The sequence below is a fragment of the Schizosaccharomyces octosporus genome (genome assembly GCF_000150505.1).
Source record: "Schizosaccharomyces octosporus yFS286 unplaced genomic scaffold supercont6.3, whole genome shotgun sequence".
NCBI classification, from domain to species: domain Eukaryota; kingdom Fungi; phylum Ascomycota; class Schizosaccharomycetes; order Schizosaccharomycetales; family Schizosaccharomycetaceae; genus Schizosaccharomyces; species Schizosaccharomyces octosporus.
The window spans coordinates 2,186,906-2,199,684 of NW_013185621.1; the positions used below are offsets into that span (position 1 = coordinate 2,186,906).

At 38.5% G+C, this 12,779-nt stretch overlaps 6 protein-coding genes and 1 non-coding gene across 7 annotated transcripts; 3 read left to right on the plus strand and 4 right to left on the minus strand.

Annotated features, from left to right (window-relative positions):
* Positions 1-9: 9 nt before the first annotated feature.
* Positions 10-1,781, plus strand: SOCG_01530 (CAMK/CAMK1 protein kinase Cmk1). The gene is made up of 2 exons (XM_013164483.1): positions 10-1,230; positions 1,291-1,781. Exons 1-2 carry the CDS (start codon positions 584-586, stop codon positions 1,661-1,663), a joined length of 1,020 nt encoding a protein of 339 aa, XP_013019937.1. The 5' UTR covers positions 10-583; the 3' UTR covers positions 1,664-1,781.
* Positions 1,782-1,787: 6 nt separating this feature from the next.
* SOCG_01531 (CCR4-Not complex subunit Caf4/Mdv1) lies at positions 1,788-4,491 on the minus strand. Its single transcript, XM_013164484.1, has one exon. The coding sequence runs from the start codon at positions 4,054-4,056 to the stop codon at positions 2,071-2,073; it is 1,986 nt and encodes a 661-aa protein (XP_013019938.1). The 5' UTR covers positions 4,057-4,491; the 3' UTR covers positions 1,788-2,070.
* Positions 4,492-4,793: 302 nt separating this feature from the next.
* On the plus strand, positions 4,794-4,868 carry SOCG_16415. Its single transcript has one exon. It is a non-coding gene; the product is annotated as a tRNA-Lys (tRNA).
* Positions 4,869-5,051: 183 nt separating this feature from the next.
* SOCG_01532 (ammonium transporter Amt2) lies at positions 5,052-8,616 on the minus strand. Its single transcript, XM_013164485.1, has one exon. The coding sequence runs from the start codon at positions 6,989-6,991 to the stop codon at positions 5,420-5,422; it is 1,572 nt and encodes a 523-aa protein (XP_013019939.1). The 5' UTR covers positions 6,992-8,616; the 3' UTR covers positions 5,052-5,419.
* SOCG_01533 (uncharacterized protein) lies at positions 8,550-9,330 on the minus strand. Its single transcript, XM_013164486.1, has one exon. The coding sequence runs from the start codon at positions 9,100-9,102 to the stop codon at positions 8,770-8,772; it is 333 nt and encodes a 110-aa protein (XP_013019940.1). The 5' UTR covers positions 9,103-9,330; the 3' UTR covers positions 8,550-8,769.
* A 5-nt stretch (positions 9,331-9,335) lies between these two features.
* Positions 9,336-10,243, plus strand: SOCG_01534 (LYR family protein). Its single transcript, XM_013164487.1, has 2 exons — positions 9,336-9,733; positions 9,796-10,243. Exons 1-2 carry the CDS (start codon positions 9,656-9,658, stop codon positions 9,955-9,957), a joined length of 240 nt encoding a protein of 79 aa, XP_013019941.1. The 5' UTR covers positions 9,336-9,655; the 3' UTR covers positions 9,958-10,243.
* SOCG_01535 (hsp70-like protein) lies at positions 10,135-12,576 on the minus strand. The gene has a single exon (XM_013164488.1). The coding sequence runs from the start codon at positions 12,321-12,323 to the stop codon at positions 10,302-10,304; it is 2,022 nt and encodes a 673-aa protein (XP_013019942.1). The 5' UTR covers positions 12,324-12,576; the 3' UTR covers positions 10,135-10,301.
* Between the last annotated feature and the right edge of the window lie 203 nt (positions 12,577-12,779).

The window sequence follows — 12,779 nt, forward strand, 5'->3', positions numbered from 1 at the left end:
GAACGTACCACGATCGATATATGTAAACAAACGGGATCTGGGATTTTTGAAGTTATACCTTATAAACGTGTTTAAAATAAAAAACTGGAAAAGATTTATTCTTTAAGATTATCTGCTTTTCGCTGTACTCCAAAGCAACTGCGCGTACAAGAGTGTCAAGAACCTACATTGAGAACTCTTTATATTCGGTTTCTTTAGTACTTACTTCTTATTGATAAAATTTATTTTTCTAATTTTTCTTTTTCTTTATAATTGGACAAAATTTCCTTGGTTTTCTACTGATTATTTGAATCAACTTCATTTCTCACTACTGTCTTCAGCTTCTTTACTAAATTCTTCACTTCATAATTTATTAAAAGCAATCTTTCAACTCGACGAAGCTGAAAACAATACGCAGGTTCATCTATTTAGCGTTTGAGAATTTACGAGAACTCCGCCGTTTTCCTTTTTGACCTCCGACTAGACCACTGATTTGTTTGTTTGTTTTCCTTTTTCTTTTTTTTTTTTTTTTTGCTATTATACATTGTTCATGATAATCCTTAACTTCCTCATCTTGTAATACCTTCTGTTAAGAATTACGAATATGCAAGCGAATCATCAGAATACATCACAGATGAATGATGGACCTTCAGCTCCCTCTCAAAAAGCCGTTCCAAAAGAAAAATTATTACCTTGCAAATACCGTACTGGCCGTGTTTTAGGTGGTGGCAGCTATTCGGTTGTTAAAGAAGCTGTTCATATTGAAACAAAAGAGTTGTATGCAGCGAAGATAATAAACAAGAAACTGGTTGAGAAAAAGCCGGAATTTGTAAAAAACGAAATTACAATTTTAAAACGAATCTCAAGTGGACACCCTAACATCCTACGCCTTGTTGACTATTTTGAAACTGTAAATAATTTGTACCTAATCACCGAACTTGCTACTGGCGGCGAACTCTTCGACCGTATTTGTTCTCAAGGATCATTTTATGAAGCAGACGCGGCAAGGCTTATACGCACAACTACCTCTGCCGTTAAATACCTGCATGAAAATGGAATTGTACATCGTGACTTGAAGCCCGAAAACTTACTTTATCGTTCAAAAGATCCAAATTCTGAGCTCCTAATTGCTGACTTTGGGCTGTCCCAATTTTATGATGATTCACAATACTACATGCTAATGACGGCTTGCGGAACTCCCGAGTATATGGCGCCAGAAATATTTCGACGTGTCGGTTATGGAAAATCAGTGTAAGTAATTCGATTCCTTATAAACTTCTTACTTTTTTTATTTACTAACATATGATTTAGAGATATTTGGTCTATCGGTGTGATAGCTTACTTTTTGCTATGCGGATATTCCCCTTTTGTAAGGTCTTCACAGGTAGAAGTCATTGAAGCAATTTTGGCAAATCAATATGAATTTCATGAAGCTTACTGGTCCGGTGTCTCCTCTACTGCGAAAGATTTTATTTGTAAATGTTTGGAAGATGACCCTGCGAAAAGACTGACTGCCACAGAAGCCCTACACCATCCGTTTCTTTCTACAAAGGTTCCGGCAACTGCGAACCTGCTTCCTAAAGTTCGAGAAAACTTCAATGCACGAAAGAAGTTTAGAAAAGCTTTTAATGCTGTACGAGCTTTTAATACTTTGAAGAAAGACATTGAACCAAAATCTCGCTAAAGACCATCTCGATTTTATCCACCTTTTTCGGCATATACCTTTTTTACGTTTCACTATGTCTATTTACCATTTAGCATTTTCATAAGTTTAATATTATCATTCTTTTTGCATGTAGAAACTTTATTTCGTGATTGAACTGCAAACACGTTTTTATACGTTTGTCAACATATTAAAACCATAACTATCATAAAAACCCGAGCAGCATACTAACAAGATATATGACTGCTAAGCTTCTATTACCCTAATTCTAACGGAACCTGGAGAGAGGAGAGTGTAAAAAATAAAAAAAAAGAACGCAAAGCAAGTTTCGTGTGTAGATTCTGTTTGACATACTAAACAAGTTATCTAAATCAGTTTGGAACATTAATAAATAAGCATGAATAATGCAGATAAATATACATAATACCTTAAGCCGAAAATATACTAACGGATCCGTCGGTTTTACCATCAACCAAAAATCGATCTCTGTATTGAAGATAAGTAGGAGTGACCTCACCGAGTACACTATTGTTCAAAACATTTTGGGGATAGTCACTGCAAATCCATGTACGATGCGAGTTCACATCGAAAATGCGCATACTTGGATCTTCGGAGGCAACAGCCAGTCTACCTTCGCATACTCTCAAAGAAGATACACGCTTTTCCATTGGAATTATATCCAAAGGAGATCCACTACGTAAATCCCAAATACGTACAGAGTTGTCGTAGCTTCCCGAGTAAAGATAGTTAGAGTCAAATTGAAGGGTACTAACTGGAGCGGTATGTCCGAAAAAACTTCTCACAGGTAAGCCAACTCTTAGATCCCATATGCGAATAAGACCATCTACAGTACCACTAGCAACAGCAGCATCTAAACAGTCCAAAGCGCGTATAAATGGCTCATTTGCGATGGAATAAGCAGAGTCATTTAATGGAGTTAATTTTGGAGACGGATCTTGTGTATCAGCCCAGACAAAGTCTAATGTTTGGATGCATCTACCAGTAACGATATCCCACTGGCGGACCGTTTTGTCATTAGCACCACTAAGTAAAACATCATCAGAAGACAAAGTAAGAGCGGTAACAGGACCAGTATGAGAAGATAGAACAGTGGTAGCATTATCAGTCGTATGATTTTGTGGGCTTTCATCATTACCATCAAGTTCATTAGAAGAGGAATCTTTTTCTGTATTCTGCAAGATTCCATTTTCCAAGTTCCACAAACGTACACTAGAGTCCATTGATCCAGAAGCAATAAAGGAATCCTGCATGGCCAAACAAGAAACATAATCCTCATGACCCTCCAATTGTCCTAAACAGACGACACCAGCCATGTCCCAGACCTTGACAGTTTTGTCTAAAGACGCGGTGACGAGATTGCCAAAGGGATGAGAAAAGTCTAGACTAGTTATAGGAGAAGAATGTGCTTGAAATTGTTTTACTGGAGTTCCTGATATAAGACTTAGGGTGGCCGGCTGTTCGTGTTTTTGATTTTCTTCGCTAGCTGCCGCAGCAGGAAAATCTAAATAATCTGAAGCTAAATCATTAGAAACAGAAGCAGCGCCTGAGGGTGGCTCTTTATTAACACCCGTTGATTTTTCAGAATTGTCAGAGTTGTATTGAAATGCACCTGTTGCAGTCGTAGGATCTTGGGAGACATTCCCTTGAGCATAGTCATCTATCAGCTCTTTGGAATCAACCTCTAGAATTGTTTTCTCTAAGGAAGTTAATTGGGCGTCAAATTCCAAACATTTATCCTCCGCATGGTTCAACTTGTTGAGTATTTGTCGACGTCGTGAATGCAACTTTGATAGCTCGGCATCAATTTGCGTAAGTTCACTTGTGTGTACGTTTCTACGCACATGTAGCTTTTTGCAGTAATCGACTAGGAATCGGTGTTGGGAAGTAGGAGTAGTGTCATCAGTTGCTGCCTGGTTTCTATTTGAACTTTGCGATAGCTGTTTCAAATCAAAAGTAGCTTCTTCTTGTTTTTTTGCTTTTAAAGATAAACTATCTGATTTTGTTTTCGATACTTCATATCCATCAAGCAGACTATACGGGGTATCGGTATTGCCGGGAATTTCACGCAAAAGACTCTCCGATAACGAAGTTGACAAGAAAGGCTCATGATGGATATGGGAAGTAATCCAATTGCCGAAATTAGTTGGAGTTAACTGCGGTCGTATAAAGGGATGGGATAAACTTCTTAAGAAACGGCTCACAGGATTGACAAACGGATTGGAAGGGTTGCTCTCAAAAAGGCTCCAGGTCGTAAACGCGAGTACCTTAGACCAGTACGAAACACCCTTTTGCAAAGTTGTTGGGGGAGCCGTTGACTGAGAGGATTTTGACCGCTGTTGCGAGCGTTTATCCGACGGCCTTGATTTTGAGTATTGATGTTTTGGTAATTCCATTAGACAAAAGCACCGAGAATAAAAGCTTTGGGTATATTTGTGAATCGGCGAGACGAATTCTTTTTAGACTTGACCTTACAAAGGTTTGGCTGTCAATTCAAGACAAGTATTGCACTAAGGCTGGCTTTTTTTAATGAGCAGAACTTTTGCTTTTACCATAAAAACATGGAAAGAACTGTCGGCATTCAATGTAAATGACAATCTAAGGATATAAAGCCAACAATCGACTCCAAACAATTTATACGAATGAAATCCAATAAAAGTTCAGATTTTAACGGTATTTTTAGATTTTACTTTCTATTAACTCTGCTCAAACTATGCTTGTCACGTAAGATTACTACCAGCTCTTCCCAGTGTGAATAAATATAGGTAGAGGATACGTATGCGTTAAGTCCAAATGAGCCTAGTAATATTCCTTTTATTATCATCAACCAAGTGCCTTCTTTAAGAAATAGGCAAAGAAAAAAAAAAAAAATAGAAAAACGAGTAAGGAGATATATTATTGACGATTACTTCCATTCGTTTGGAACTGAAAATGAAACTTTCGTCTTAAAAACTACTACCTCTTGAATCTACGAGAAAAGTCGTCAACAAGACCCTATATAGAACTACGAATAAAGGGGAGTCAAATAATCTATTCAAAGTTCTTTTTCAGTTTCGTCGCATGTCAATATGTTTAATTCTTTACTATTCTGTTTTGCTTATATAGTTTAAATTACACGTACAGTCAGCTCGTGTCCCGTTTAGCTCAATCGGCTTAGAGCGTCCGGCTTTTAACCGGAAGGTTGCGAGTTCGAGTCTCGCAGTGGGAGATTTTCTTTTTTTATTTACAACTTTTAAAAATTGCTTGTAAAGAAGTGCGTATAAAAAGCAACTTTTTTCTTTTTCTTTTTTTTTTTAGTAAATGAACTCCCTGTATACTACATTGATGAACTTATCGTTGTAAGAGGCATGATACTGCCAACTTCTACCATTATACGATGCATCACGATGGAAAGGAGTAGACGTTAAACATACAAACCGTAAATAGAGTATACTAAGATGAAAAGAAATCAATGTGAATTTTAGTTTATTTTAGTAAAGGGGTTCGTAAGTGTATGATAACTATTGCCAGCCGGCGAAGAAGAAGAGAGTTCTTTTTCTTTCGTATTTTTTCACTAGAATTTTAAATTCCAAAAGACAAGTATTGAATAATTAATAACAAAATAATAAGATTTTAAAATGAAAAATCATTCGCATTAAATAAGACTTCCGTCCAGAATGCACGTAGAATTTTTTTTAGTTGGGTATTAAATTTCAAACCATTATCAGCATTGCATGGTTCGTCCATGTGATTAATACAAACAAACAAACAAACAACATATTAAACAGCAAAATCAATATTCGGCTGACCAGCTACTTCTAATACTTTACCGGGAGCCGCGACGTTGCCTGTAGGGTGGGGAATTCCATTAGAAACAACAATTTCTTCAGGAATTCCAGAAGGAGAAATCTTCCATTGTTTGTAATCACGTCGCTCTTCTATATAATCAAACGCATATTCACCAATTTGGTCAGCGTCCACACCGATTTCTTCCGCGTCAGGTGTAACACGAAGCTGCAAGAAGGGAATCTTGTCTGCAATAAATAAAATAATAAAAGTAACAACAAAGTCATATGCAGCGACTGCACAAATGTAAGCCACTTGCAAACCCAGTTGGCGCCAATGATGATTGAACCATCCACCTCGGATGGCATTGTCACCAACAAAGGTTCCGTCCATGGCTGCAATGTAGTCAACGGCAAAAAGACCGTTTAAAATGGTACCGACAAAACCAGCAACACCGTGAATGGCAAATATATCCATGGCATCGTCAATCTTCATATGTGTCTTTAATAAAATGGCCCAATTGCAAATTAGACCAGTAATTGCACCAATTGCCAAAGAAGTATGAGGACTCACGAATCCAGCACAAGGAGTTGCGGCAACCAAACCAGCCACTACACCGGAACAAAATCCAATCGTAGTCCACTTTCGAGTTTTGAAAATGTAATCATAAAGAACCCAGACAAGACCTGCTGTAGCAGCCGTCAGGTTTGTGTTGGTGATGGCTATTGCTGCACGAAGGTTCGATCCATAAGCACTTCCACCGTTAAAACCAAGCCAGCCAAACCAAAGGAGAGCAGTCCCCAAAACGACGTTCAAGACCGAATGAGGGCGATATTGTTCAGCTAAAAATTTGGAACGACGGCCTAAACAGACAGTATAAGCCAGAGCAGCAAAACCAGACCCTACTTCAACTGGACCACCACCAGCGAAATCATATACACCCCACTTATATGCCCATCCATTTGGATTCCAAATCCAACAAGTCAAGGGGCAATAGACGACAGTGAGCCAAATAAAGGTGATCAAGAGCATTGGCCCAATACGGCCACGCTCTGCAGCGGCACCGGTAAACAGTGCGACCGTGATGGCCGCAAAGATCCCTTGAAAGTTTGCGAATACAAGTTCGGAAACATAGTTGCTTGATGGTGAGTAATCTGCCAAAGTGCGAATGAAGGCAAAATGACGCAGATTACCAATATATCCGGAGGTACCAGTTTGAGAAAAAGCAAGGGAATAGCCCCAGAAATACCACTGAAACAAAGTCACGCATAAACCGAGCATAGAGAGCATAATTAAGGCTAATGTATTTTTACGTCGAGCAAGTCCAGAATAGAAAAAAGCAACACCCGGGACCATGATTAAACATAAACATGTTGATGTGAGCATCCAACTAATATTACCATTGTCGAAAAACTTGTTGAGGTTTTCGTGTCGGACATCACCACCACTGCTTCCAGTTGGAGTAACGGAGGGTGCAAAAGAAGTTATGTAGTTTGTCACCACTTCTTTCAATGCTGGTGTAGGATTCAGCGAAGCAGGTGTAGGGATAGTATGTATATCAGCCATGGTCGGTCAAAATTAAGTATCACCCAGTATATGGAAATAAAGATCGATTAAAAACGAAAACGAAGAAGGAGATATAAATTACTGTAAATTAAAAGTTATTCTTTTTTATTTTTTTAAGCTTCCAAAAAATAGCAAATGAAAATGAAAAGCCGTAACGCCAGGTGAACCCAGAAGAATGATATGCAATGAATCTAATGGATTCTTTTTTTTTTTAACTAATGAAATGCTCTTTTTGCTTTTGGTTTATTGCTGACAACGTTTTTGGGTTGTTTACAACAAAGGAATCCACTTGATTAAAGGACTCAATTGATAGTTTATAGACAAAGCTCAAACAAATAGGAAAGTGTCAGATTCGACTAACCCAAGTGCCAAAATTCGTTTTAAAGCGGTTCAACAATTTTCATAAGCAGAAAATAGGAGCAATTATTTCAATTCAGATGGTGGTGGTTTTAGCGCAGTTTTCTGTAATAGGAACAGATGAACCAAATCGATCCAAAAACAAGAGGCAAATTTCCAACGCTACAGAAAAGGTAAGGAGAGAGTAAAAACAAATAAGCAACATATAAAGATTATCAGATTTTATGATCCTGTATTCATGATTTTGTGGATGATGGAGAAAAAAAATTTTCTATCCACTGATAATGTTAGCGATGGTTCTTGATGCGAATAGCGGCAACAGCCGTAGCTTAGGATTTGTAAATCCGATAATATGGGAAAGCGACACCAATCAGACAAAGCAGAAATAGATCGTCAAAATGGCCATCGAAATCCTTCGCAGTGAAGTTTGATGTCGCTGTTAGGGATTTCGAAACCGGTAGAGACAAGAAGTATGGATTCCAAACAATTTATGATGTCCCCAATGAAATTCTAAAACAGATAAAACATTAACTGCTTGTTTGTATTACTGCAATTGCACGGCGCATGAAACATTGGTGGATTCACCTTGTTGCTCATTGCTCATTAAAGCCTTGTCAGAGAGAAACGAGGGAAAGAGGTTGTCTCGCATCCTACGAACAAATGATTAACAGAGTGCTTACTCGTTTGAGCTTTTGATATTTGGCAGATAAGATATTTCTTGTTTTTGCTTAATTTGTAAGTGACAAAGCAATCAACAAAAGGACAAATGAAAAATAAAACAGAGCAAGGTCAATTGGAAATTTCAGGACGACTTTAAAACTTTGGAAACATTGTAGACGAAGAATCATAAACTAAACGGGATTGAAATGCGCAATGAATGATTTTAGCATAAGGCTGAAGGGTTCAGTTTGAACGTTTTTTATGAGTTTCATAGAAATAGTTTCAGGTAAAGTTTACTTTTTCTTTGTTTTTTCTTTAATAATAGAGGATTTATATCCAAAAACAATAGAACGAATCGTTTCATAAGTTATTTTTTTCTTCTCTGGTTTGCAGATATCATGTTTTATAGAGTAATAAGCATGAAGATCCAGTAAGGGCTTTCAGCAGCATTAGAAAAGTTGCAGAAGGTTTAGAAACAAAACAAGATTGTTCACTGGAAAAAGTTTTTGTAACCCAATTGATTTATTAGGCCTCATCACAACTATAAATCATTCCCCAAATTGGGTTCTAAAACAGAAGCCGTCAACGCTCCTTCCAAGCCGTTTCATCAGATCAAAGCGTAGACTCTTAAGGATGAAAATCAAAACATCTTCTATGTCGTTTCGAAACCAGTGTTAAGCAAGACCAGGTAAGGTAAGCTGGATAATTCGATCATTCATTGAATCTGGTGTTTATTCATTCCATACATTTATTCCTGTTCTTCATATCTTTTCGGAATACTTTTGAAAGTCCTCCTCGTTCATAAGATCGTTCAATTCATCCATTCGTACATGAAACTCCTTCATTTCATTTTCGAATCTCGTAAGCAACTGTTCTGTCGTTTTTAAACATTCATCAATTGATTCCATTTCGATTCTTTCGTTTTCTTGACCTATTCTCCCTTCTGCACTTGCATTCCCTTGTTTTATTACAGGTCCATTCCTAACGTATTCTTTCTGTACCTCGAATTCTCCGTTTTTCCCGTCTGAGTCACTTACTGGATCATGTTTGTTTTCCATTTCCTCTACAATACCTTGTAATTCCTTTAAATCCATGGCGAATCGAAAACTTCGTTTTTATTCAAATTCTGCCTCTCACTTGGTAGTTTCTGAGCGATTCTTGAAGAATTGAATTAAATTAAATTACTATTAAATAAAAACAATCAACCTTTTTGTAAAGATTTTTCGCTTTTTCGCGCTTTTTGAATCTGGGTTCCTTGAATCTGATATATAATGGAATTAGGGTTGCTTCCAACAAAAATCATTTCTTGTATAAAACAAATTCATCACAAAGAAGCTTTTGTATTTTTTTGTGTATTTATTTCCAAACCTCTGTATCTTTTCACTTTTCTAAGTTTTCTCCTACTCTTCCACAAGCGTAATAATTGACCTATATACCTCTACTCTTCTCTCGTTCATTCAAATTACAGCTAAACGTTCGTTTTATAAAATTTAAATCATATAATATTGAACGTTTCCCTCCTTCCTCCTTCTTGTCACCGAATTTGCTGGCAACAAGTTTTCTAAACTATCCCGCTCTCAATTCTCGTAATATACATTTGCCAGGTATTAGCATAAAAAGTCTTTCACGCATTGATCTTCTACTATCATGGCTCGTTCCGGTCTACAAAAGCAAGTGATACGGTTTTATCGTCAATGTCTTCATGCAGCTAAACAAAAGGAACATGTAAGCTACAAATCTAAAAACACTCTGGTTTTTTACTTTTCATTTTGCTTACACCATTATAGATTTATCAACCTCATTGGCTTGAATTTGTACACAAAGAATTTCGTCGAAACCAAACGATTCCCCGAACTGAATTCTTCTACATTGAACATTTGCTAAGAATTGGTCAACGTCGCTATGAGACTTATTCTCGGCCAGAAGTAAAGGACATTAACTTGACTTAGTGCCTTCGTGCTTCTTGCTATTCCTATATTTTCTCAAGTCCCCTTCAAAACGACTGCCATAACATTATCATGTCAAATTGTTAATTACACCTTTCTTCTTCCTTACTCTTTTTGACTAGTAATCACGTCCAGCTCAATCCCTCTCATCTCCTTCAACTACTATTAGAGCACAAACCCACGCTTTTATACATTACTCTACAATTTCTTCAACACCTTCTTACCTTATTTTTACGATCAAGAAAATTTTATTTTTTTTAACCCAAAATGTAACAGGGAATTATTTCACAAAACATTTTTCAAAATTCAACCATATGCATTCGCATGATAATTCATTGAAAACACTTTTACTTCTTTTCGCCTTCACCGGAAGCGTTACCAGATTCATTACCTTCGTTTTGATTGTTCTTGTAAACAGTCTCGAAAACCTTAAGAGAGGCTTGTTGAAGCTCGTCAATCTTCTTCTTGAGGTCCTCACCAGTAACGCTCTCATCACCGCTGTTAGCCTTGGCGATGTTCTCGCGAACTTCGGTGATCTTGGCACGCAAGTCTTCAACACCTTGCTTCTCAAGCTTCTCCTTGTGAATGTCAAGGTTAGATTCAATGTCCATACAGACACTTTCGGCACGGTTACCGTTCTCGATAGCGTCCTTACGAGCCATATCAGCAGCACGGTACTTCTCAGCATCGGCAACCATAGACTCGATTTCAGATTCACTCAAACCAGAAGAACCAGCAACAGTGATAGAGTTGTCCTTGTTGGTGGCCTTGTCACGAGCAGAAACGTTGATGATACCATCAGCATCAACATCGAAAGAAACTTCGATTTGAGGTTGACCCTTAGGAGCAGGAGCAATACCACCAAGTTGGAAGTTACCAATTAACTTGTTGTCACGAACAAGTTCACGTTCACCTTGGAAAACGCGAATCTCGACAGCAGTTTGGCCATCAGCGGCGGTAGAGAAAACTTGGGACTTACGAGTGGGGATAGTAGTGTTACGGTTAATCAAACGGGTGAAGACACCTCCCAAGGTCTCAATACCCAAGGACAAAGGAGTAACATCCAAAAGAACGAGATCCTTGACGTGACCAGACAAGACACCACCTTGAATAGCAGCACCAATGGCAACAGCTTCATCAGGGTTGACAGACTTGGCAGGTTCACGCTTGAAGATGCTCTTAACAGTATCCAAAACACGAGGCATACGAGTCATACCACCAACGAGAATAACTTCGTTGACGTCAGTAACTTGCAAGTTAGCGTCCTTCAAAGCACGCTTGCAGGGATCGACAGTACGGCGAACCAAGGGGTCAACAATCTTTTCAAATTGGGCACGAGAGATTTCAATGTTGATGTGCTTAGGACCAGTGGCATCGGCGGTGATGAAAGGAAGGCTAATGTCAGTCTTAGACAAGGTAGAAAGTTCACACTTAGCCTTTTCAGCAGCTTCACGAATACGTTGAACAGCCAAACGGTCACCAGTCAAGTCAATGTTATCGGAGCTCTTGAAGGTATTAATGATGTGACGAACAATAGCAATGTCAAAGTCTTCACCACCCAAGTGAGTATCACCGTTAGTGCTTCTAACTTCGAAAACACCATTGTTCAACTCAAGGATGGAAACATCAAAAGTACCACCACCCAAGTCGAAAACAGCGACAACAGCATCGTTCTTCTTGTCAAGTCCATAAGCCAAAGCAGCAGCAGTGGGTTCGTTAACAACACGCATAACATTCAAACCAGCAATGGCACCAGCAGCCTTGGTGGCCTGACGTTGAGAGTCATTGAAATAAGCAGGGACAGTTACAACAGCGTTCTTAACATTTTTACCGAGGAAGTCACTAGCAGTTTCCTTCATCTTACCAAGAATGAAACCACCGATTTGAGAGGGAGAGTATTTTTGACCACGAGCTTCTAACCAGGCGTCACCATTAGTGTGTTCGACAATCTTGTAGGGAACTTCATGAATATCACGTTGAACTTCGGGTTCCTTGAATCTACGACCAATCAAACGCTTGGTAGCGTAGAAAGTATTTTCGGGGTTAATAACGGCTTGACGCTTGGCACTAACACCAACCAAACGCTCGTTATCCTTGTTGAAAGCAACAACTGAAGGGGTAGTACGAGTACCTTCAGCGTTGGCGATGACCTTGGGGGTCTCACCCTCCATGATAGCCAAACAAGAAGTGGTGGTACCCAAGTCAATACCAATTACAGGACCTTGAGCCTTTTCGTTGGAGGCTTCAGTGGAATTCCAACGAAGGCCAGATCCAAAGCGGGAAGCAGCAGCTCCAAATCCAGCAACTGAACGCTGACCTTGGAGTCGTAATCCGTTTCGGACTACTTGAGTAACTCTGGGAGAAATCATCTTTTAGTATTTGTAAAGAGTCCTTGTCAGAAGAACTTTGGAATATGAAATGCCAATTATCCACACAAAGAGTTCTTTTTCTTACGATATTAAAATCCTATCGTTAAATTAAGTATACTATAATTAAAAAATTACTTCTTTTACTAAGAAAACACGGATTTTCCTAGTTCTTTTATAAGTGAACAAACAGGTGGTGTTTGGCTTTGTCTAAGTTATATGCCGTGAAAGGCGACGAGAATATTCCTTCGTGGCGGACCCCTCCTCAACTGTCGTCCACTCATTATCAGATACTCACATCTCAAAATATGTCTCACCCTTACTCGAAACAAAATCGAAATCGGGAGAACATTTCTTAACGGAAAAGAAAAAAATTGCCGAGCGAATTAAAATGCCTAGAAAACTCAAAGAAGATATGCAGAACATATTATTGTGAATAGGATTAGAGACCTATCAAGC